Source organism: Pinus tabuliformis, chromosome J (assembly GCF_031772625.1).
Source record: "Pinus tabuliformis cultivar Carrire ecotype Pingquan chromosome J, CPIR1, whole genome shotgun sequence".
Classification (NCBI taxonomy): domain Eukaryota; kingdom Viridiplantae; phylum Streptophyta; class Pinopsida; order Pinales; family Pinaceae; genus Pinus; species Pinus tabuliformis.
This window is the reverse complement of record NC_142295.1, coordinates 633690205-633716126: the sequence shown is the minus strand read 5'-3', so window position 1 is coordinate 633716126 and position 25922 is coordinate 633690205. Positions and strand designations below refer to the sequence as shown.

At 37.2% G+C, this 25922-nt stretch overlaps 1 protein-coding gene across 1 annotated transcript in view; it reads right to left on the bottom strand.

Moving 5' to 3' along the window:
- LOC149228537 (serine/threonine-protein kinase STY46-like) overlaps positions 1-25922 on the bottom strand; it is a 452429-nt gene that overhangs the window by 143820 nt on the left and 282687 nt on the right. Inside the window, exon 16 of the mRNA XM_089380800.1 lies at positions 17166-17216. Within this exon, the coding sequence (XP_089236926.1) occupies positions 17166-17216 (51 nt within the window). The remainder of the gene's footprint in view (positions 1-17165; positions 17217-25922) is intronic.

The following is a 25922-nucleotide window of genomic DNA, read 5'->3' as shown; positions in this document are numbered from 1 at the left end:
TGCGTGCCTTTTGCTTCTATTTTTTTTTTCATTTTTTCTACGGCAGTTTGCATGTCCAATGTTTTACAAGTTTGTGCATTTTTTCTATTTTTTTTACAGCATTCATGGCTCAATCAAGGGCAACAAGGAAAGGGGCAAAGGAAGGGGAAGAGTGTCCCCATTGGTGATGCCCCTGCTAGTCCAATTTCATCAGGGTCTGCAAGTGTTCCCTCTGTTAGAAGTGGGGCTGCAACAGTAGCTTTTTGTAGCCACAAATGTTGAGGGCAAAATAAATTTAGAAAGACCTTAGGCTCAGAAAGAAAATATCCCTTGTGGAAGTATGTCACAAGAGATCAAGGGTCAAGCAATAAGTTGAAGGGAGGAGGCAATTTTGCTTGGAAATGCAACTATTGCAACAATCATTTCAAGAGCACTTATTATTGTGTGAAAGCTCATTTGTTGGCCTTGCCAGGTTGTGGAATTGGAGCATGTGCAAAAGTGTCTTTAGCTAAGAGGAAAGAAATGGAAAAAGAGGCCAATGTTGGTGTGGCATAGGTGGCTACATCATCTAAAAAAAACAAGAATGATGATCCCCTTCCATTCTTGAGGAAAAGCAACAGCAAATTTCCATTTGAGAGTTTTGGTGGGAGTGTGGGTCAAGCAACAAAAAGAAACGCAGTGGCACTTGGTCCAATGGACAAGATTTTTTAGAAAGAGAGACGAGAAGAGCTTAATATCACCATTGCATTCCTTTTCTATCTGAATTTCATATCCTTTAATATTGCACGCTCGCCTTTATTTCTTGAGATGTGTCGAGCTCTAACTCAAGGGGCTCCATCAGGGTATGTGCCTCTTGGATCAGAGAAGCTTAGAAAAGCATTGTTGACTAAGGAAACTAAAGAGATGGAAAAAATAGTCGAGCCAATTAAATCAACATGGCCAACATCTAGGGTTAGTATTGTTTCTGAGGGATGGACAAATCGAGCACACCACCCACTCATCAACTTCATGGTGTCTTCCTTGAATGGCCCAGTTTTCTTGAAATCAGTGGATGCACTTGGACAATACAAGGATGCACAATATATTGGTGAGTTGTTAATTAAAGTTATTGAAGATGTGGGTGTTGATTCTTGTGTGCAAATCATTACAGACAATTCACATGTTTGCAAGGTTGTTGGCATGATTGTGGAAGCTAAATATCCACAAGTATTTTGGAAACCTTGCATCGTCCATTCCTTGAATTTAACACTTAAAACTATTGCTTTTGATGTGCCTTGGATTGGAAGTATTATTGAGGATGCACGACATATCCACAACTTCGTAGAAAATCATACAAATGCCCTCACAGTCTACAAGGAGTACACCCATCTATCATTGTTGACGATTGCAGATACACAGTTTGCCTCTTCATTCATCATGTTGAAGAGGTTGAGGGAGGTCAAGACCGCTCTTGGGGTCATGGTTATTTCAGATTTTTGGTGTTTTTGGAGAAAGACAAATCAAGCAGCCTCAAAAAGAGTAAAGGACACAGTATTATATGATGCTTGGTGGGAGAGGGTAGATCTCCCTATTAAGATCATGGACCCTACCATTGCTTTGCTATGGTTTCCAGATACAAACCAACCCATCCTAGGAGAGGTTTTTGAGGGATGGGATTGCATGATTGAGTCTATGAGGACCATTATTTTACAGAGTGAGTGCCATGAGTATGAGACATCATCAGAGGCCTTCTTCACAACCATACAGGATATTCTTGTCATTAGATGGGACAAGAATTGCACACCTTTGCATTGTTTGGCTCACTCACTAAACCCAAAATACTAAAGCCATGAGTGGCTAAATGGTGGACCTTCCCACAAATTCCCTCCTCACATGGATGGTGAAATTTCACAGGGAAGGAAGGATGCATTGAGGCAGATATTTCAGGATAAAGCATCCCTTGATCAGGTGTAAGATGCATTTGCAGAGTTTTCCACTGGCACTGGGTGATTTGCAGGCTATGATGTGATTAGAGACAGGGGGGCTAAGAAGCCCTATTCTTGGTGGGCAACTCATGGGGTAACAAGCCCTCCTCTACACCAGCTAGCCATGAGGCTCCTCTCTCAGGTGATTTCATCCTCTTGTTGCGAGAGGAATTGGAGCACATATGGGAATTTGTATAGTATTAAGAAGAGCAGGCTTGAGCAGTCTAGGCTTGAGGTGTCTTATTTACAGGCAGAGGGATGAGTGGTTGAAGGGAAAGACAAAGATGTGGGACGTATTTCCTGATGATATGGGTTTGGATGACAATGTTGGGTTAGCATTAGACAACTTGGATCTTAATGACCCAGTGCTAGAGCCTGTCACTCTTGATGATGGTGATATTGTTGAGGGGTCATCCTCCACACCAGAAGATGTAGAGATTACATTGGATATAAAGGAGGAGGATGCAGCAGTGGTGACCATGATAGTGATGTTGATTTTGAAGATGATGATTAATGAGCTACCTATTATTTCTATTTGCCATTGGCATTGCTACTACCTAGGTAACACATTTTGATTTCGATGACTTAATGAGAAAACTGCAGTTTCTTGTCTTTCCCCCATTGGATCATTGATGAATCTATCACAATTGTATTTGTACGCATAATGTTACATTGTACAACTTACAAATTTTAAATTTACAATGTAGAATCTAGATCTATGTCTGAATTTGTATCATGAATGAGAATATGTGTAAGAAATATCTATTTAGTCTTAGTTTTTAATACATACATATATACATACATATACATATATATATATATATATATATATATATATATTATTAAAATAATATATAACGTGTCCTGTTCTGGCGAGGGTCTACGTGCCCCGTGTCGGACACTCAAATTTGTGTGTCCTGCATCTCTTGTGTCGGCGTGTCAAGTGACTTAGATAGAAACATTAAATATATGCATGCATATACGCAGATAGATGCATGCAACAAACTATACCTAAAAAGGATGTATGCACTAAATGAATTTCACATTTCATACTCTTCATACACACAACCTAGTTTTTCTTTTACTCCAACCCTGTTCTACATTAACCATCAGTGTTTATTGCTTCCCATTTTTAGAGAGTTTCTATTTTTAACAATTCTACTTATGGACTAGAGTTGACTGGCTCACTAGTGATTAGCCATCAGTGAGTTATTTGCATTTGAAAAATGACTTGAACGCTTTGTTGAATTTTCTACAATAATGCATAGAAGAAACTGATCTTTTGATCTGATAATTATTTCCAATATCATTAAGCAATTATACACAGAAAATCTCAACGGTAATGCAATGAAAAACAGTAGGATCATAAAGAGACAACAATGCATAATAGAGACAACAAACTTACACTGGAAAAAACCAACCTTGGAAAAAAAACCCAACAACTTTTCTTCTAAGGAGAAATTGTTCTAATATTTACAATTCCAAGAATATTCTAGAAATTTGTGCCAAAATCCAAGTTTATTCACCAGCAAAACCTGGTCAAAATCCCCAACTTAGTCAAATGTTTGTCAAGCCTTCAAAATGGTCAATTTTGGTTAACTTTTCATCTTGGTCAACCTATCTTTTGCAATCATATTTCGCACATGTGGTTGACCCCTGCAGTAAAAGGGTTTGTGGTTGACTTCATAGAGTCAACCTGTCATCAAGCAGTCTCTTACTGCAGTCAATTTTGGCCTTCTTGCTATCGTCAAATTCTCAATCAAAGGTAGCTAGAATCTCAATCAAAGGAAGAAGATTAGACTCGGTGAAATGAGGCAGGCCAACCTTGGTCCAATTGCAGCTTCTATACTCAGTCAAACTTCAGATTTCCTTCTCTTATTCTCGGACATGGACCAGAATAAAAGAGAGAATGTCGATGTCCAAATTGGTCAATGGGATGAGTCTCATGTGTATTTATATTAATCAAATGGGGTGGACTTTGACCAAGGATCACACCCATTCATTTGTGGGGCCGACTTGACAGTTGGGGCCTACATGAAGCCCAAAAATAATAATTTTCATTTTCATTTCATAATTTTCCTTGGCCGACTTGGGAGGCCTTTTTGGCATGCAGAAATACCTCCCAATGCTACACAAAAATCAACAGTTCTTCTTAGCAAGGGAGGTATTCTCTACAACAGATTTTGCTTTTCAAAATTTCTTCTTCCTTGAGAAAAGTTCATGAGCTTGTCATATTGATGCATGTCTATAGATAACTTCATCTTGGAGTGGCTATGTAACTCCTCATATATCCAAGGTTGACCAAAGTCCTTTATGGCTTCGTAGGCAAATGTATCAATCTCCTTTGGTCATGACCTAGCCGAGTCCTTCTAGCATCCAAGTTCTTATAGAGTTTTAGGAGAGAATTTGCCTTCAGAACATTCACCTTTCTGGTCAAAGTCCTTTATGACCTAACCAAGTCCTTTTGGCTTCAAAGGTTAATTACATCCATCTCCTTTGATCGACATAGCCAAGTCCTTCTAGCTTCTAAGGAGAAGATTTGTCCAATCCTATAATTTGCCTAGGCCATTCACCTCTAGTCGACCTAGCCAAGTCCTTCTGGATTTTGAAGCCTCGTTGCTTCATGACTTGTGATATTCCTCAAAGACTCACTTCACCCCATGACACATATCGACATCCAATTATACAACATAGGTACCACAAGCTTTGTTTTTATCCATTGTATGTGCATTGGCTCAACCATAAACTAATTCAGGTTATTCACTACAAAGTGAATATCTAGCCTTCACGAATCTAATCAACTGCGTGTACATGATGGGACTCACCAAATCTGAATATCCAATCCCAAGAAATAGTGTATCTGTCAAAATCCTTCAATTCAGTCTTTGAGGAAAAACTCCCTCTGACAAAGAAGTAGGTTTTCTTGTGGTAGTCTTGGCTACTCCCTCTGTCACAGAAGCAAATCCTCCTGCCACTGTTGCTCCCTCTATCATGCACGCAAGTCCTTCTGCTAAAGTTGTAAGCAAGTCCTTTTGTTGAAGCTGTAAGCAAGTCCTTCTATTGTAGTTTCTCCACCTTATTGGGAGAACCTTCTTGTCACAAACTTCACTTCGTTTCTCCCGATGTTGCTAGAAGCATTACTTTAAGAAACCTTCACGATGTACTTGCACACCTCATTACAGAGGCCATGGAAGAAACAATTATAACCAAGAAAAAAATACAAAGACAAGAGGTTGACAAAGGAAAAATAACAATAGTCAAGGGAAAAAGATATGAAGTACTTATTTTTTATTTAGAACGAAATTGTTGAGGATTGTAGGGAATCGTCAATTCCCTCTTGATCCTTTCCTCCTTTCAAAAATCAATGAAGTCCATCTACAATCTCCTCGTCCTCAACATCAATTGCTAATGTTGTTTTCCTTCCTTGCATGATCTATAAGGGCTAGGGTTTCTTCATTCTATAGATTAGGCTTAGGTAGCCATTCATTGAGTTATCTAGCCACACCAAAGGTTCTTCAACAAGCTAGTATCAACACCAAGTCATTCCATATGTTGTCAAGTATGCATTACACCAACTCTACTTGATTTCAGTAATCCAAGTCTATCTCTAAGGTTTTATCTTACAAACCCTAGAATTTTCATCTTTTGCACCACATGAGCATAAGGACACCTATCGATACCCTTTGCAACTTCATCAAACTTGTCATGTGCAAATTATACCCGCTATAGTTACAAAATCAATCATTGTCTCTTGAAAGAAATTTGTCTCTGATTCATCACAAGATGTTGTCACAACATCTCGAACCTTTGAAGAACATTGACCATTTGTAAATAAGGATAATCACATCAAGATCGTGATATAGGTAACAACTTGTGAACATGAGAATCTCCTTTCTTATATAAAAGTAGGTGAGGGAGGCTTCTCCTCAACTCCCTCTGGCTCTGAAGTAACTTCTTTTTTATCATAGTCAACGTCACTATTATTTAATCTCAAAGGGTTGTCCACACACTGCCTTCTTTGTTGGTTGACCTTCCTCTACAATCTTTTAGTTTTGTTATCCATAGAAGATTAGTTCCTTCACATACTCAGCAAACCACCTTCTTCTTGATCAACAACCTCATTCTTACCTACACTGGTCTCTTAGCTGACTTGAGGCACTTTGGCCCTATTTTTCAACAATTTGAGACCTTTCGGCCTTCTTCTAGCCTCTGAACAGGTTGCGGCTTTCTCTGAGGTCTTTTTCCCTAACTTTGTCCATTGATCTATGGCCTTTTGGCCTTATTTCATAATTCGGTAGCCTCTTCCTTCTTCATCCAGCAAACAGACAAACACTCGGCTACTATGGTATTCTTTCTCTCAGAATTATTGTCATTTGACAATTCTCCATATTGAGTGGTATTTCATTGTCCTCTCCTCGCACTTCAACTCTAGTAGATTTTGGCTCTTCCAAAACAGATATCAATGCCTCTGCATCTCCTCCATTTACAATCTTTGCTACCTTATCCTCCATTTCATACTTCTTTGCTAGACTTGAATCATACATGTATAGGAAAACATCTTTGGGAAAGAACCAAAAGGAGTCAAAATGTAAGGGGGTAAAAAAAATGAAATCTCAAGATCATCTATTCCCACAATCAATAGACAAACATGATCCCAACTTGAGGACTAAGATCCTCAGGAGTCAAACTGAAACCTTGAGGCTTTCACTTTAGCTCCCTCTGGTTCTAGAATATCTTCCTTGTCTTCTATCTTGAAGCTTGAGAAATAGTCAAGTTGTTCAACATTTGTCTCTTGGGCTGACTTATGTGGTTGCTCTCCTACCAATCTCTGATACCATATTGAATTTTCTACAATTATGCACAGTACAAACTGATTTTCTGACCTAATGATTACTTTCCAATGATTTCCAATATCATTAAGCAATTATACATAGAAAATCTCAACAGTAACGCAATCAAAAACAGCAGGATCATAAATAGACAGCCATGCACAATAAAGACAACAAATTCACCCTAGGAAAACCCAATGTTGGGAAAAAAATCCAGCAACTTTTCTTTTAAGGAGAAATTATTCTTCAACAATATTTATAATCCTAAAAATATTCTAGAAATTTGTGCCAAAATCCAAGTATATTCACCAGTCAAACTTGGTCAAAACCCCAACTTAGTCAACGTTAGTCAGGCCTTCAAAATGGTCAATTCTAGTTAAATTTGTGTCCTAGTCAACCTATCTTCTACAATGAAATTTCAGACTTGTGGTTGACCCCTACAGTCAAAGGGTCTGTAGTTGACTTCCTACAGTCACCCTACAATCAAACAGTCTCTTCCTGTAGCCAATCTTGGCCTTCTTCCTACGATCAAGCTCTGTCGAATTCTCAATCAAAAGTAGCCAAAATCTCAGTCAAACGAAGCATATTAGACTCGATCAAATGAAGCGGGTCAACCTTCATCAAATTGCAACTTCTATACTCAGTCAAAATTCAAATTTCCTTCCCTTATTCTCGCACATGTGGATCATAACATAAGAGAGAATGTTTATGTCTGAATTGGTCAAATGGGAGTCTCATGTGTATTTATATATGTCAAATGGGGTGTACTTCGACCAAGGGTGTTCATTTGTGGAGCCAACTTGACAGTTGGGGCCTACATGAAGCCCGGAAATAATAATTTTCATTTTCATTTTCATAATTTTCCTTGGCCAACTTGGGAGGCCCTTTGGCATGTGGGAATAGCTCCTGATGCTACACAAAAATCAACACGCTTGACATGTACTAGCATGTGTACACCACATAAAGGAGTGCGATTGCGTGTGTTCACCAGAGCGGAGTGTGTTGGCATGTGTCTACCTATTCTTGGCACATGTGGGACACATTGCTTGAGTTATATAAAGGAATGTGATTGGCATGCGTTGACATGTCTCTACATATTCCTAACACATGGGGTGCGTTACTTGAGGATTTACATAGGGAAGTCCCCTTGGGTTGTGGCCACCACATGAAGTAATGTGCTTGGCATGTGTTGGCATCTATCTACCTAGTCTTGGCACATGTGGGGCATGCATTTCCTTCATTGCATGTTTTCACCCCCCTTATTCTATAAAAGAGATGGAGGGTACAATAACAAACAAGTAGTCCTTGTAATTATTCTTCTTTCAATGTTAATAAAAAGTTGTGTAATTGTTGCTATAGCCTTCCAGTTTAATGGTTTCAATTTGCAAGTTCAATATTTCTCAAATCCACACTGCTTCACTTGCCAATTTGAACTCAAAATCTGATATGCAATATCTACAACCTTGATCTATACTCTTCTTCTTTTAGTTTTCGAAAATCTAAAGTTTTAATTGTTATTTCTTAATGTTTTCGGTTTCAATTGTAGGTAGGATATTTTATTGCAAATTTGCTATCATGAATTAGAAAACTCAACAACACCTTTACATATGTGTGTCAAGAGTTGTTCTGGTGCATTCACATTACACAACCTCCCCATTGATGACAAGAAAGGTCATTCACTTATCCTCACAACAACCCATTTGTGTTGGTTCACCTTTCCTTGACTCTTGAGTGATCTTGCCCTAACTCTTGACTTATGCATGTGTCCATGGTTTGTCCACAAGATGTCTAGTACTATGATAAGATCCTACTGTCCTTTGTTCCCCTTCAACTTGACCTTTGGTTGCATGGCTAGCCTTGCTCGAACCTTTCAACATAGGGCACCTTCCAAGCAAATTTGTCAAGCATCAAGCTGAATGCCCTTGATTAGGCCTTTTTCTTTTTTTGGGGTGATATTGGTTATACAAACAAATAGGTGTAAGAAGAAAAGCAAGTGAATAAGGAAATTAACTAGCTTAGTTGAGAATGCCTCCTTTGGCCATGCTTTTCAAGGGTCTATTTGGTCAAATTTTCCTTTTCCCTCCTTAGTTTCAGTTTGAGATATGTATGGTGGGTTTTCTTGTAAATTACCATGCCTATATACCATTGCTTACTGACCATAGGGGTATTTTCCTAAAAACTCAAGGGTACAAGATACACAATTCTTCCGACATCACTTGCTCCTAACTAAACACATCATCACTTCATTCATTAGATGGTTCTAGTCACAAACGGCCTAGAAACCAAATCTCCATTATGAGGTCAACTAAGCAATGGACTCTCTAGTTCCCAATTATCTCATCATCAACTTTTTTCCTCCTTAAGGTTCTGAGACATATAAGGTGATAGCATCCTTGGCTTAGGGCATCTCTTTGGTCATCGACCATCATGTTCTTATAACTTCTTTATGCTTGTTCTCATCTCTTTATAGCCATTTTTCTTTCCAAAGTATTTATCTTCTTGCTACTTGTAGGAGTTTCTTTGGCATTCCCTCCATGTTGTTCTCTTATCCTTTTATTGGTTGGCTTTGGCACTCACAATGCTCACTTGATCTTTCTTCCTTTTACAATCCAGCTGATCAAGTTTGTACATTTTTCGACATCAATATCTAAATTATAGTTATAATTAAATTTTGCTCGATAAGTAAACAATGGCAAAGAAAATTATAGACAAGCCAACAAAACAAAAAGTAGCAGTAAGAAGGTATGCTATTGTCATTTTGTCAAGTTACAACTTAACATAGAATCATAAAGCAAAGAATGATGCAATAGTGATCATGTGAATCAAAACCACATTATATAATTCCCTCAAGAAGAATCTATGGAAAAGAGAGTGATTATTGTCATTAATAAAAATACAAAGTCAAACTTATCAAACAAGAAGGAAAAATCCCCTATGCCAATAGCAAACATTTAGGGGATTTTTCCTTCTTATCTAAGAAGCTATTTATTTATTTTTTCAGTAACATAAGCTGCATTTCTGAAAAAAGAGAAAAAGGAGAAAAATCTAAAATTAGGATCACTGCCATAGACAATATATGTATGTGTAATGAACATAATACATAATAAAGCATGATAAGCCTACCTTCACACAATGTGCACCAAATATTCAGAATAGCTCCCAAAAGTATTGTTATGATGAGTTACATCATAAATCCTTAAATATTAGGACAACTCCAAATAACCCAAATGCATCCCAATACAATAATCACAAGCCATTGTGTGAAAAGACTCTATTGTCCTATGATACATACATACATATATATATGTCGTGCGACTATGCGGGGGGAGACTCCTAGAAGACCACCACGACCTGCTCAGAAATTTGACAATTTGTGTGGCAAGAGGAAGCGGTAGATGATAGATTTACTTGTCTTTTCTAGTTTCTAGTATTTTTTATAGCTGTTGACTCTTTCATATTTATTATGATATTTTTTGTAAACAATATATGACAATTTAAGTTTGAAGTTTGAAGTTGGCAATTATAACTCATTGGTAATGAATTATGAATATGATGCTTCGTGAAAGTTGAAAGTTGTTTCATTTCATTTCATTTTATAACATTTCATTTCATGTTAGAATTTTTATATAATTTTGGTGATCAATGATGATAAATGTTATGTATTGAATTTTGAAAACTTGAAACTTTAAGATTGATGAATCATGAGACTCGATATGTTGTATGTTACTAACTTGTGGACGTGGTTGATGAAGATTATAACTTCTAGATGATTGATGTTATATGGTTCAATCTATGTTTTTATGCTTTTTATATCTAATTCATCATTCTACATGCTTTTGTTGATAGATATGGCATCAAAATATATAAAAATATATATTATATAAAAATTCTCTCTCAAACTGAGAGCTTTTGAAAATGTCGCTCCCTGCTCCCGCTCCCACTCCCAAGTAACCTTGTTCCCGAGACTAACTATTAGATCACTTGCTTCTTATCCCCTTGACCTTGATAGCGAAGGACCATAAGCGACTTATAGGACCCAATACAACATAAGGTTCCAAATCAGACAAAACCAACATCTTCTCTAGACCAACTACTATCAAAATGGTCCCCACCAGAGTTTCTTCGAGGATTTGCACATAATACAACTCTCAACTCATATCTCACCAAGTCGATATTCCCATGGCTATGAGACTATAGCACCTTAACATCCCACACAAAGTACTTCCCATCAAAGCTGCATCATCAGCGTCTTTTCCAAGTGACCTTAAGTCTTAAGGGAGTTTTAATTAATGATGAGGGTTTGTCCAAGATCTCACAACTCACCTTCCACCCCTACCTGTATTTCCATCTATGATACATATATTGAGTTAAGGCCTCGTTGTTATATCTATCCCTTGTGCCTTCTCTCTCTTCCTTCTAACTTCACTTCATCTAGCTCTTTCATACTTTCATCATGGATTAGCTATTGTAGTGTAATTTATGCATTTGAAGTAACCCTAGGCACTAACATAGGTGCATTTGTGTACATTCCCATAGCTATTAGACTATAGCACCTAAACATCCCACACAAAGTACTTCCCATCAAAACTCCATCATCAACTTCTTTTCCAAACGACCTTAAGTGTTAAGGGAGTATAAATTGATGATAAGGGTTTGCCCAAGATCTCACAACTCACCTGCCTTGGGTCCTCTCCAAACTCTCCATATAACATTGTCAAACTTTGCATCAAGGCCCTTTTAGCAATTAAGCATGACAGGAGCTTCCCCCTTCCACCCCTACCTATATTTCAATCTATGATACAAATATTAAGTTAGGGCCTCATTGTTATACCTAGCCCTTGTTCCTTCTCTCTCTTCCTTCTAGTGTCACTTCATCTAGCTCTTTCATACTTTCATCATGTATTAGCTCTATAGTGTAATTTATGCTTTTGAAGTAACCATACGCATTGACACAAGTGCATTTTGTGGATTGTAATTCTTGATTGTATTTAGGTCAATCATTAGATATTAATATAATGATCTTATCTACTTGGATCTCTCCTTATTCAAGTATCTATCAATGACTTGTAACTTTTTTTCAAGCTCATTTTGAAAGTAGAGGAGTGACACCATCCATCAATTTTTTCCATCCTCCCATTCTTGTTTTCATTTTTAATTGACCTCACCAACATTTAGGGCTTCATAAGCCTTCTCACAAATTTGAACTTTCCTAATCACATTTTCTCTACGATCTTGGCTTCTAACTCTTCAAGCACCTTTTTACATTAAGCTTTATTTGCCCATTCTTCCTTTGAGTCATCCTTTTTTCTTCTTCAATTTGCTTGGATTTTCTTCTTTTAACCTGTTAACCTCCTTAGTAAATGTTTAAATAATAACCCCAAGGGTTAGCTCAACAGCTTGAATCATCCGCCCAAGGAATGTTATTAACAACTAGGCCATAGTTCACAAGTTCAAATCTAGCAAAGACACATAGGGTTATGAGCCACAATTGATCCGGATATTCTAAGCAAGATGGGGATTCCACCATGTTTTCTTTGGGAAAACAAAAGTGTTTTTAATTAAGGGCTTGCACTTTAGAGAACCATTCATCTTTTTGTGCAACTTTCTCTTTATCTTTCTTCAACTCCTCCACTTTTTGCATATTTCCATCATATTTAACCAATGTTGCGAAAATCGCGATTTTTTCATTTTCCCGATAATATCGCGCAATTAATTCAGTGATTTTTTCATTTTGAAGAAATCGAGATTAAACCCGATTTTTTGAGAAAAAGTCTTGAATTTTTTTTTTTTTGCCGGATTTTTTATGATGAGGAGGTGACACAACCTACCCAGGCTACCCCTATCACCAATAGAGGACGTGGTCTACCTCCTGCAGCTCCTAGTTCTTCAGCTTCTAGAGCACAGTAGAGTCCACTGCCAACTCCACGGACATCTACATCTAGAGGGAAAGCTATTGCATTTTCTCGCAAGAGGGGCAAAGGAAATCAGTAGTATTAGTTATTTGGTTCATTTCATTGTATATGACATTATGACTCATGACATGAGATAAATTATTATATTTTTTGTTGATATTTTGAGGTTGAGTTGGCACTCAGAAGTCAAGACTGACTATTCAAGACATGATTCACTGTTACGTGTGATGTAGCACTAGAAATGATATTACACATCTTATATATTAGTTTTTTTATCATATTTATGTGTCAATGTATTTATTTTATGTTGTAGATGCTTTAGATATTAAAAAAATGGAAAAAAATGATTATTTTGTATTTTCCGATTTTTTCTCGATTTTTACGATTTTTTCTGATTTTTTTCCCCTCATCGATATTATCCCGATAACATTTTTCGCAACATTGTATTTAACACAAAGAGTATCGATTTGAGAATACATTTTAAAGTCTTTCCAAGTGTAGTTTAAATTGGTGTCTCTATCCAGACTCATCCACCTGTCGCAAGCTTCATCTTTTAAATACAAACTTGCAAAAGAATCAATTCTAAGTTTCCTTGAACTATTCAACAATTTAATCCCCTTTTTACCCCCATTAAAGAAATGCATTCCCAAAAGTTCTAGACTAAGATCTTGGAGTTTCATCAACCCATGACTTCCACCTTCACTGTCTTCAAAGAGTATCCAAAAAAGTTTCCACAAATATTATTCTCTATTTCCCCTTTTATTTTCCCTTTTGAGTCATCTAAACTAGACATCCCAATGAAAAGTTATGAATGTTTTATGTTGACTTACCATTTTTAAGCCTTCTATGGGGATTTTTGTGGTTAGCCCCATTGAACTTGTCATGTCTCTAGGTTTTTTTCTCCAAATTCATCAAAATTAGAATGTGTAACACTATTTTCTCTGGAATGCCATTGATCTCACTTAATTTGGATTTTCCAACAAGCAGTTATGGTCATTTTACTAAACCATGCTGCTTTTAGCCTCTCTCGAGAAAAAGAGGTTGTATAGACAATATCTCCATGAATTGTGTCCTAGCAGTTCTGATTTTTGGAGCTGTGACACCCTCAGATGTCTTCTTTCAAATTCCACTAGTTTCATTGCAATTGGACTTGGCAATATTCATAGATCATTTTTTCAATTAACATTGCTAGTTTTATCAAGGGTTCAGGGTTGGCCATGAGCCCTAACTTGTATGGACCACACCTCAAAGATTCCAACACTTATGTTCATTAAATTTGAAGGTTCCTAGTGAAAGTTAAGTTCATTAACTTTGGATGTTCCTAGTAAAATTTATTTCTCCAACAGTGAGATGTACTCCTCGAAAGGTGCACAACCAAGAATTGTACACTCTAATACCACTTGTAATGACATAACATATAATAAAGCATAATAAACCTACATACATGCAATGTACATGAAATATTGACATTCAGCATTCTGAGACCATAAACAGTACATGTATGCTATTTTTCATTAAAAGTGAGGACGAAACAGTCAGAATCCCTAAAAATAAATTTGTTAGTCATAACAATAATATACATAAGTAACTATGAATACATATACTTTAAAAATGATAAATTGCAAACATGCCTCTGCTATGACACGATAATGTATGTCTAGACTCTATATGATGTATTTTTTTAATGAATTAATTAAACAAAAAAATGAATTGCTCCCAAAAAGAAGAAGAAAAAAAATCAAGATGTTTAAGGACTTTATTATGCTCTACTTGTGATCTAATTTCACATGAACTTAACCATGATCAAATTTTCATCTTCACCTAAAACAAGCATTGACCACTAAAGCTTCAAAAAGGATAGAATACTGCCAACAATGCCCACTTCCTCCGTTAATGGTAAGACTTCCTCCCTTACTCGAAGACCATCCACGAGCTTGTACTGAAGAACTATAATTTAACATACAGTAAGGCCTCTTGCAACAACCCACAGCCAACACGCAAGTTTTGATAAAACATAAGGATGACGCAGAGCCAACTGAACTTTGGCATTCCGTCTGGTTTATAAACATATCTGACAGGACATTATGGAACATGGATATTGAGAGGATGTAATCTCGGTTGCTCTGCAGGATACAAGTATTTTAGAGCTCTAGACATCTGGTGATGTATACAAAATATAGGTAGAAAGGAATAGTTGGGCATAATTTTTCTAATCCACGTTTATTCATCAAATTGTTGCTATCACGAATAACAAAATATTTATAGGATATTTATGTATGCCATGAATTGGCAAAATAAGATCTGAAAAAATAAACAAGCATTTTAAAATATTCAAGAGTACTGCCTTTCAAGGTTAATCCCAGCCAGTTGTAGTAGGGAAGAAATAAATGTTTAGGTGAAGTTCAATTCATTGATGCATAATGCCAGATAAATCTACAATATAATCCAGATTCATTGAATAGAATACCCTGAGAAAGCTTGTCATTCTATAAATCTTTACAATGCTTCAAGTAGCAAATCATTTAAGAAAATCTACACCCATTTCTCCTGCGAATCACTACCTCTTATTTTCAAGAAGCTGTAAAGAGATGTGCACACATGAGACTCCCTACGAAGATTCTTTGAAACTGGGCTTCTCAAGAACTAATGTATGAACTACATGTTTATATTTATATTTCAAAGAGATTATCATTATCCAAATGTGGAAAATTTGATCATGTTGCTTCAGAGAATTTAAATGTGAAACCCAATTCAAAGAAACGTTCTATTCACTAAACCCAAGGGAATAGCTCAACCAATTGTCACCAATGTGATTGGGAATTTGGCTAATTCTGTGCCAACAGGTGCCTGGTTCTAATTCCCCAAGGTGAGGCACACTGGTCTACAACAACAGGTTTCCTAGGGATGTCATCCATGGGAAGCACCCCTTGCCTTTCCCCAAGATGTTTTCTTTGGGAAAAAGCATAGTTGCACATATCACGATATTATCGGAATTATCACATTAATATCACCAAAACCAACCTCAGCAATAATATCAGCAATAATTATCATGATAATTTTCCCTTTGAAATTATCATGATAGTTTCAATTTATCAGGATAATTTAGGTAATTATCGAGATAATTTCAAAATTATCACCCTGTCTCTGTCAATTTGAACTTATTACCAAACCTTTTTTTTATCTTTTAATCCTAATTTTTTATAAGTGAGTTAAGGGAATGAGTTGTGAGGATACTCTGACTATTTCCATCAAGCAAAGAAGGGACTCATCTCAATAACACAGACCCTAGTGGTTAATAGTAGTATTAAATTCTTAAAGTAAAAGGAGGAAAATGTCACTTTTACTTAAATTTTTAACATCACCATTAATTGACTCAGGATGTTTGAGAGTGGTTCCGACCTCGTAGGATTTCATATAGAGAAAGTAGAATTTTAGATCCCACTCAAAATCCAACAGACTTGATAGTTTTTAGGATTTCATGATTGGCGGGATTGCAACATTTCTACTAGATTCTCTGATGTATGAGAGTATGGAACTAACATTTAATCAAGATCACCAAGCCCTCTATGTACCTCGATGTTGATGGCATTGACTATAGAGATCCTCCTTCATGATCCTAGTAAAAATGTACACCTCACTCAAGCAAAATCATTGATTAGGATGTTAAGCTTTTTCTATCTTATTCTAATGCCTAGAGGGTGATCTTGATGAGGACCCCAATAGGCCATGACTTTGATGTTATTTGATTATTTGTTGTGACATGATTTTCTTTAGATATTGGAGGCCATTTAGAGCCTCTCTATTGATCTATTTTGATTCAGAGAATGATTGCAACCAGTGATATTTTGGTTATATGCACTCTTGCTATATACATGAGAAATTTTGCATATTTGTGTATGATATTTTGCATTCATATGGATGCACATGAATCATATGTTCTTCATAAAATTTGAATATTTTATGTATTTTTTAGTTGACCAACCTTGTTTTAGTTCCAATAACATTGTTGAGGATGCCGTGACCATTCTCCATCAAGAAAATAAGAAGAAATCATTTGTTTTCATTGCCATGATTCATCTCATGAGATATATTTATTTTTGTTTTGATATGATTTTGTATCATTATAATAGATCTCATGACTCAAGACAAATATCATATTTCAATATCAATATTCTGATGTATCACTTGACATCTTATATATTGATTTTATTTTCATATTTATGTAGCAATGTGTTTGTATGATGTTGATTTGTTTTAGAAGTTTAAAATTTGAAAAAAAAAATGATTATTTTTGTATTTTTTTTATGTTTCCAGATAATTTCCAATATTGACTATAATTTCTATTTCGGACCCCCAGCGACACCCAGCGATAAATTGCCGATAACGATAAATATAACATTGGGAAAAACTATTCCATTGACTAAATAAATTCATCTTGAAAACAAAATACAGTGCGCACAATTGTTAACTCTGCTTATTACCTCAGTATTCGCAATTTCACTTTCCAAAGCCTGCCGCAATTGTTCAGTTTCCTGAAGCAAATAGCACACAAAATTCATTTAGGTTCAGGATCAACATAGTTGGGTGGGGAATGCAATCTCCGCAGATTTTAGATTATTTCGCTTCCGAAAGCCTCAGCTAACTAACTAAATCATGATCCAAAAATTAAAAAAGCTTCATACCCTACAAGTTACAACAATTATGGGCCCAGTTTGACTGCATTTAAGAAACCCTTAATCAAAAATGTAAACAAAGAGTGGGAATATTTAGCGTGAAAATAAAAGATCAGGAATCTATATGAATATTGAATCCACAAAAAACATGCATCTGTATATGTGCTAATGAGATACAAACATCCATAATTGCAAAAAGTAGAGATGTTGTGCTGAATAACATATACATCTGACCAAAAAGGGGATAATCACTAATGCAATTCCGTCCTCCAAGAGGAAATGCAAGCAATCAATAACAAATCGATTATATTCAACAAAGAAGAATAGACCTTCCCCAATATGTTCAAGAATTTTTAATTTTACTACAACTTTTCATATCCACTAATCACCATAGTTGGACGATGGGACAAAAAAGTATAAAGATGAAAAACATTGGAAGTTGTAAAGAATCTCAGTGAGAACTGCATTAGAAACAAAACAATACATAGTGAGTGCCAAAAGATATACAATCGCACTCTACAAAGCCCAAATGAATAAAATAGGCATGGACGTGAAAGCAAAGGAAGAGACCATAAACCAACAATGCTGTCAATGGTCAACGCTCCTAATATCCAAGGTCAAGATTAAGTGGTAATAAGATTCCAGATGTCCAGTAGTTGTGTCCTGGAGTCTATGCTACCAAACAGGCCTTGTAAGTTTTAAGTTTGCTCAAGACGATATCTTGTGACTGAAGCCATCAAGGGGTTGGAAGTAACAGGTGATGAGCCTAGAATTACCAATGTGGGTTTACCTCTAAGACTCTTATATCACAGTAGAAGCATCTCACAAATAGAGAAATACGCCTATGATCATCATACTGCCCCAAAATGTTCAATGTGTTGAAAAATTATAGATGCAGTTGATATTTTCAAAAGAGAAATTTATTGATTCAAGCAAAATCATGTATTTGTCAAAGGAAAATTGTAGAAGGCATTTTTCATGACCTTGAAAAGTAAAAAAAAAAATGAATTTATATTTATCGATTGATTACCCCACAAGTGCTCAAGTCGGCCTGCCCAAGAGAGCCACCTATTCGGATTAACGAATCACTAAAAATAGAGACTATTCGCTCTCATGCAAGACACAATTTGGATCTCTTATCTGAGGGAGTAGCTCACAGATCTGAGGCAGATATTTCGCATTTTCTGAGGCACTAATTCTCTGTGGAACCATGCGAAGTCTGAGGCACCAATTCTCTGTGGAACCATGCGAAGTCTGAGGCACCAATTCTCTGTGACATGCGAAGTCTGAGACACTTATTCTCTGTGATAGGAAAACTGACTGAGGCACTTATTCTGTGTAATATGTGAGCTGTGTGACACACTTGTTTTCTGTGGCTAAAGCAAAGAATTGAAGGGAACCCTGTATTGGATATTGGAGGGTTAAAATGGCACTTGTGGGAGGTCATCATGCTGGTCAGTAGTTGTCTATATGTCTTGTCAAAGACATGCTATTTTGATGTACAAATTGGACTGAATTGGACATTCTCTCACAAGGAAATCTTGCTGGGTATTGCCCTGGTCGTTGACCAAAATTTGGTGTCTCTTGTTTATTATCTTCTGTGATCTTTACTGCTCTATGGATCTTAATATTAATCGTTGAAATTTTCATGTATAACTGCTTAATGATTGGAATGTTCTAAAAGAAGTCAAATTGTATCATTGGAAGTAGTTATCAGTTTGAAAATTGCTAGTCTTCTATGCTACTAGAAAAATCAACATGGTATCAGAGCAAAGGTGAAAAGAGCAGCCCTAGTTCAAGAAACTCTTTGCATATGAAGACGAGTTAGCCACCACCGCCCCCCCTCTCTGTTCAGGCTGAAGGTTTATTGTCACAGTTAAACTCTGAAGCCCTAAAATCTCAGAACCTCGGAGATCAAGAAGATTGCAAAAGGCTGGAATACTATTAAGGTCAAATATCATCTTAGGAGATCTTCCATAGATTATCTATGACTCAAGTGTCAAAGCTCCGAGCCATAAGACCTCTACAGTGATTGAGTAGCATTAGGAGATTCGAAGAGCTCCAAACCGTATCCAGAAAGTCTACCCAGAATTCTTGTTTTGGCCACTGTTTTTAAAGGCAATTTTGAGGACATAAAGATGCGCAAGCCTCTGTGGCTAGAATCAAAAATCTCAGAAATGTTAAACCTCAGATCGACCTCTGTATATGGGACCGAGATATCCATAGCCAGCTTGATTTGATTGTTGTGATTATCAAAAGGACCGAATCATTAAAGAACACACATTGGGAAGTCCTAAACATAGAAGGTGTTTTGTCCAAGACCGAATGATCTTGAAGGTGACCGAGACTGTGCATCTAGAGACTCTCTTATCTTTAATGGTCTCTCCTTGTTATGTCTAATAAGGCCGACCTATTAGAAGATGCTAATATTCATTGCCAAGGTAGAACTCTTCTCAGAAACCGAAGTTACTTGGTCTACTACAAGAACGAAAAAGTCTTCAGTGGAAAGGAATTAATTGGTTCAGTCATAAACAAAGCAAGCAAAGTCCGATTGCACTGCCAGATCTCTAAGTTTGAAAATCTACAAGTCATCTTGAGACATGTTGTGATTCAGCTTCGATAAGCAAGGTTGATGACGTAAAGGAAGAAAAATTACTTGATGATCCTGAATATTCCTTCACTAGGGTGTGTAAATATTCTGGGCTTACAGTGAAGAAAAGGGTCGAAGCCCTATTCCAAGATCGAAGATTCTCTCCTCCTTGCATTTATGAAAAGGATCGAAAATTGGTATTGAAGATAGGTTTTGAACAAACCACAGAACGTATGATCCAAATCTTGATATGTTTCATATCTGATAGGCCGAAATTCCTCAGCAAGACACTTGGTGAACTAAATTGAGAAACCTCAGTCTTATGACAAAGGTTGAGCAAAAATTATTGTACTGTGGTATATCTCTGAAATGAGGACTGAGACTTCTGAGGCATATTCCTATTACAAGGTCTGAGTTCTCTGGCGATGAAAAGTCTAGTGATCTAGCACGAATTCTGGATGAAAGGAGCCTGTCTTCAAGTCAGAAACACATTTTGATCTTGCAGACCCTAACCAATATGTTACAAGTGGGCTTATTGTGCTCAAGTGAAAGGAACCCTAATGAGGAGTTTAAGAAGTGATTTTTCTTCCTCAGCTGAAGAATTTGAATCATACCTCAGTGAAATCCTTGAAGAAAAATGATATAGCTGAATTCTTTTGAGAAGCAGATCCATTGTCACCGTGGAGCTAGCAGCCAAAGGAGGATGAGCTTATTTGTATGTTTGATTTGTCTTTGTGACATACCAAGTCTCCTCATCAGAAGATGAGTCGGAGAAGTCTTCCAATAGGCCGCAAGTCTCTTAATTGTCTCCCCTAAACTGAATATCTTGATCTTAGAATTTGTCTTCTGAAGGAGTCGAATTCTTAAATCAATTCAGAAGTTTGATGTCAGCTTAAAGGGGTATCTGTTCTATTCATAAAAGAAGGACAAAATGCTTTGCCAGGAGCCGACCTGATATCCCTCTGAATATTTCGAAAGGCCAGAAGTCCAAGTTGCAAATCTGAAGTTTGACATATGAGGTATGTATTGTCATAATTCTTTTGGAAGCTCTGTCTTGACATATCTGATGTAGGACTCCTTGAGGACAGACATGAAAAAGTCCATCCTTTGAGAAATTGATATGGCAAGGTAAAATGACATTATTGTTGTAGTCACACAAGTAAAATATGAGACGTGTATGATGATGTTGTAAAGCATGTTCAGAAGCATCATATGAAATTATTTAAAAAGGGTCAAGTCCTCCTTCAAGTTTTGAAGGCAAAAGACATTCTCAAGAAGATGAGCTTGTTAAGATTTGAAGAAAGCTTGTATGCAAGAATCAAATCTTTGAAGATCTGAAGTGACAAGTATCAAATTTTTGGAATACTTTCCTTGGAAATTGTCACAAAGTATTATTTGCACTGGAAAGATACATTTCATGTACAATTGCATGAAGAGGCCATGTCGTCTTTCAAATTTAAGCACTAAAAGATCTCTCAAGAGAGACGTGCAATTGGCAGAACTTATGTGTTTAAGTTGAAAGGCTCGAATTCAGTAATGCTGAAGCAATACTCAAGTATTTGAATATAGGAATAATGAAATTTACTGCTACAATGTTTTTGAAGAAGTCAAGTTATTTTGACTAAAGATGATTGATGAGAAAATGTTAGATTGAGGGTTTGTAAACCCTAGTATGCAAATGGGTTTGAACAAGAAAACTCTAGGGCTTTGGGTAAAACCTTAGGATTGGATGTTTCCGTAAAAGAAGAAACCCTAGCTCCTGCAAGAAAGACATCATGATGATGATGTGGACGAGGTTGATTTGCAAGTTGGATGCAAGAAGGCTAAGATCAAGAGGGAGCCAACATGTTCTTAAAAGATAAGTATTTTATATTTATCTTTCTTGTTTATTACTATTGTTGTTGTTTCTATTAGTCTCTTGTCTTTGTATATCTTGCTTGGTTGTGATTGTTCTTCCATGCCCTCCTAGTGAGGATTGCAAGTACATGATGAATGTTGCCACAACTGTAGCGCAGATGGAAAGAATGGAAGAACTAAGCAAAGATAATGACAAGAAGACTCGTGTTGAGCTATGAACTCAGAGGGAGCAGATTTGATCTATGCCGAAAAGAAGTCAATTGTGACTTCCAAGATGAAGATGGCTAGAAGTACCAAGCGAAGGATTACCTCAGTAAGAGGGAGAAGAATATGAAATCAGACACCTTGTGTATGGTACTCTTGAATTAATGGTTATCTAGAACAATGTTGATCCATTGTTGAAGATGAGCCCGTGATTTTGATGATCTATTTCTGACTAGGTTTGAGGACCTCTTTGTCCAATGTAAGAGGGAGTTGATTGAAGAACCTTGAAGTAATGCATTACTATCTGGGATTGAAAGTGTGGCATAAGCCTGTTGAAATCTTTGTTGAGTTCCTTCATAAATTTGGCATGATGGACTGCAAGTCCATGGACACCTCCATGATAACAAATTCGAACAAGCTGCGAGACTTTGTTGCTGACTTTTTTTGCACATTGAACTATCTATTGCATGGATTTGCAGATTCTAATTGGGCTGGATTTTCCAAAGACAAAAGAAGCACTTCTAAATGTTGTCTTAAGCCTGGATATCATGGATGAGTATTGTTCAAACCTTTGTTGCATTTAGCAGAGCTGAAGTTGAATATATAGTTGATTGTTCAGACTGTTGTGAAGCAGTTTGTCTTCGAAAGTTGTTTGCTGGTGTGTTTAGGTGTTGGAATCGATCATGATATATTCATAGTTGTGTAAATCTTTCTGAGAATTTGTTTCTCTTTTCATGACAGGTCGAAGCACATTGAGATCAAGTGTGACTATATCTGGAATATTGTCCAAAGAGGAGTTGTAAAGCTTGAATACATTTTGATGAGCAGGTTGTTGGTATTTTGACAAAGCCACTATCCTGGATGAAGTTTGGTTGCTTCTAAGAGAAGCTTGGAATGATTGAGAATCCCTCTCTTAGAGAGAGGAAGCATTCATTCTATAGCATCATGAATCTTCCTTGGGCTTGGCTAAGAAACCATGGTTTATGGTTGGGAAGATTGTTTTGTTTACTCTCTTGGGTCATTAAGTTTGACCGAGAAAACTTTATGGTTGGGGAGGTTGGTTCTAAGGCTTGGATTGATCCCTTAGATCATTGTGTTTGACCGAGAGACCAATAGGCTTGGTCGAGGACACTAATTTTGAGTACTCTCCCTTGGGTCATTGCATTTGACTGAGAGACCATATGGTCAGGGAGATTGACCCTTTTGACATTGAGATTAGGATTCCTCCCTTGGGTCGTGGACCAAGAGACTATATAGTCAAGGAGTTTGATATTGAGATAGGGATTCCTCCCTTAGGTCATTGAGCTTGACCAAGAGACCCTTGTTTATGGTCAGGGAGATGGACCCTATGTACTCTCTTAGGTCATTGAGTTTGACCGAGAGACCATTGGTTTGGTGGGAGAGTTTGATCTCGATTACTCCCTTGACTCAATGTGTTTGACTAAGAGACCAGTAGGGTGGTCGGGGAGATTGATGTTGTGTTCTCTCTCTTGGGTCATTGATTTTGACTGAGAGACCAGTGAGATGGTCAGAGAGATTGATTTTGATTACTCTCTTGGGTCATTGAGATTGACTTAGAAACCATTTCATATGGTTGGAGAGTTTGGCCTCATGAACGATGTTGATTGATCCCATGGTTAGTTGGGTTCTAACCTTGATGCCATTGGTTTTGGCTTGTGGGATGAACTTGATGCTATGAACCGTTCCTTATGATGTGATCCAGGAGGATCCATCGATCCAAATGCACAAGTGTTCGAAGTGTCATTATCAGCGTTCATAAGTGTCGTTTAGTGTTGTCGTCGCTTTAGTTCAGTTTCCACAAATCGATATTGTTGGTTATGATCAGGTTCAAGTAATGTTATGGTTTCATGGCGTTCAGTTGATGTGATGTTGTACCTGGCTGTCGACTTATGTCATCGACAATTCTGCCAGGGTTTGGTCGACGACATGTGTTTTGTCGTTCGACTTTGCAGGATTTATGGTTGATATAGTTGATTGTGTAAAAGGGTTCAAGTTAAAGTACTTGGTCGACGACATAGTCTTGTCGTCGTCACCAGTGTCAATTTCAAAGATGTGATGGTCGTCGTCGTGCAATGTTGACGAATGTCGCACGAAGACCATAAGGAGGTACAAGGGTCGATCGTCCGGTAAAGGTTTCAGTTTCACCGATGTCGTTGTGCAGAGCCGACATGGGTCTTTGAAAGTTAAACGAAACTCAAAACCTACGCCTAGACCTAAACCCTAACTCCTAAGCTATCATATTATTCTTTGTTACCCTAAGAATCCTAATTCACTCTTATCCTAAATCTAAGCCCTAAATCCTATTCTACACATCAAAATCATGTAACTCCTATGCTAAATCCTAATACATTACATTATGTATTCAAATCCATTTCTAAAGCCTAAAGTTATGCCTAAACCCTAGTCAAAGTCCTAATCCTAAACCTACGTATTAAAAAACATTCAAACATTAATACCTAACCCTCAACCTATTCTATGTTTAAAACAATGCAAATAAATTAAAATCACAGTCCTCTGACCGCGTAGTCAGCCAAACCACGTCAGAGGTCATGTGAACGCATGTTAAAACCGTCGAAATAATTGTCAAGGGCCTAACTGCCACTAGACCACGCGGAAACATTCACCACAATGGGAACATGTGAACGTTGTTCGTTTACCGTCGGGGCGCAATCGGAGTTAGTTCGGAGGTTAGCCATAAGCGGTCGGAGAATGCGGTCACATGAACCTCTAGTCCGCGCTGTCAACTGGAACCGCCGGCATGTTAAGTCACTTAACCGCGGTCGGTTGGCTGCTCACATGGAAACGGTCCAACCTCCGCCCGGTCAAGAAACCGTTTGCGGTTTTCGGGCTATTATAAAGTCTTATTTGGGTTTTTTATGGTCTAATTGATTTCTTATTAATTCCATGACCTAAGGTGTCCACTAACGTTGCAAACAAACCCTAATTTGACCCCAGAAGTTAGTTGATGCATCCCAAATACAGTCAGAGGTGGTTTTATGCATGTACAGGGTTATAAAAGGCAAAATGGTCCATTGAAGACAGGAGAGGAGAGTTTTCAGTTTTCATGTGCAGGTTCTGGAGGTTAGAGGCGGATTTTGTTTTCTGAGTTTTGGGAGCATCGAGAGTCGGATTTGGAAACCGTAAGCGGCGTTGGAAAGCTAGTTCAGAGAGCTATCTAATGACAAAGGTCAGAATTTCCTGTGTGCAAGTTCAGTCTGACTAAATCACTGTGTAATCCACTTCTTCTTCTCATTCCTAATAAAACGGTCGCCCATCTTGAAAGCAGACCCGAAGACGTAGTCCATCAGGGACGAACTCCGTAATCAATATTGTTGTCTGGTATATCTGTGTTTTCATTGTTTATACTTCTGTTTTGCATCTTTCTTATGGTTTATCAGCTGTCGTAAAGTGTTCTGCTCCAATAGTTTTCCTCGTTTTCCATGCTTGCAGTTTTCATTCAATTCACTAATGCCTAATCAACTCTACATCAATAATTAATATATGATCATATTAGATCATGATGAGACTTGTACATTTGATCTCTCCCTTAGGTCATCTACTAAGAGGCCAGTGGATTGATCGGGGAATTTGATCTTGAGAGAGAATGAAAAATACCTCCCTAGCTAAGAGGGAGTGTTGAAAAATTATAGTCGTCGTCAATATTTTCAAAAGAGAAATTTATTGATTCAAGCATGATCATGTATTTGTCAAAAGAAAATTGTAAAATGCATTTTTCATGACCTTGAAAAGGAAAAGGAAAAGAAAAATTGAATTTATATTTATTGGTTTATTACCCCACAAGTGCTCAAGTTGGCCCCTCCAAGATCAAGTCAGCTTGCCCAAGAGACACACCTATTCGCATGAATGAATCACTCTAAATAGAGCCTATTCAC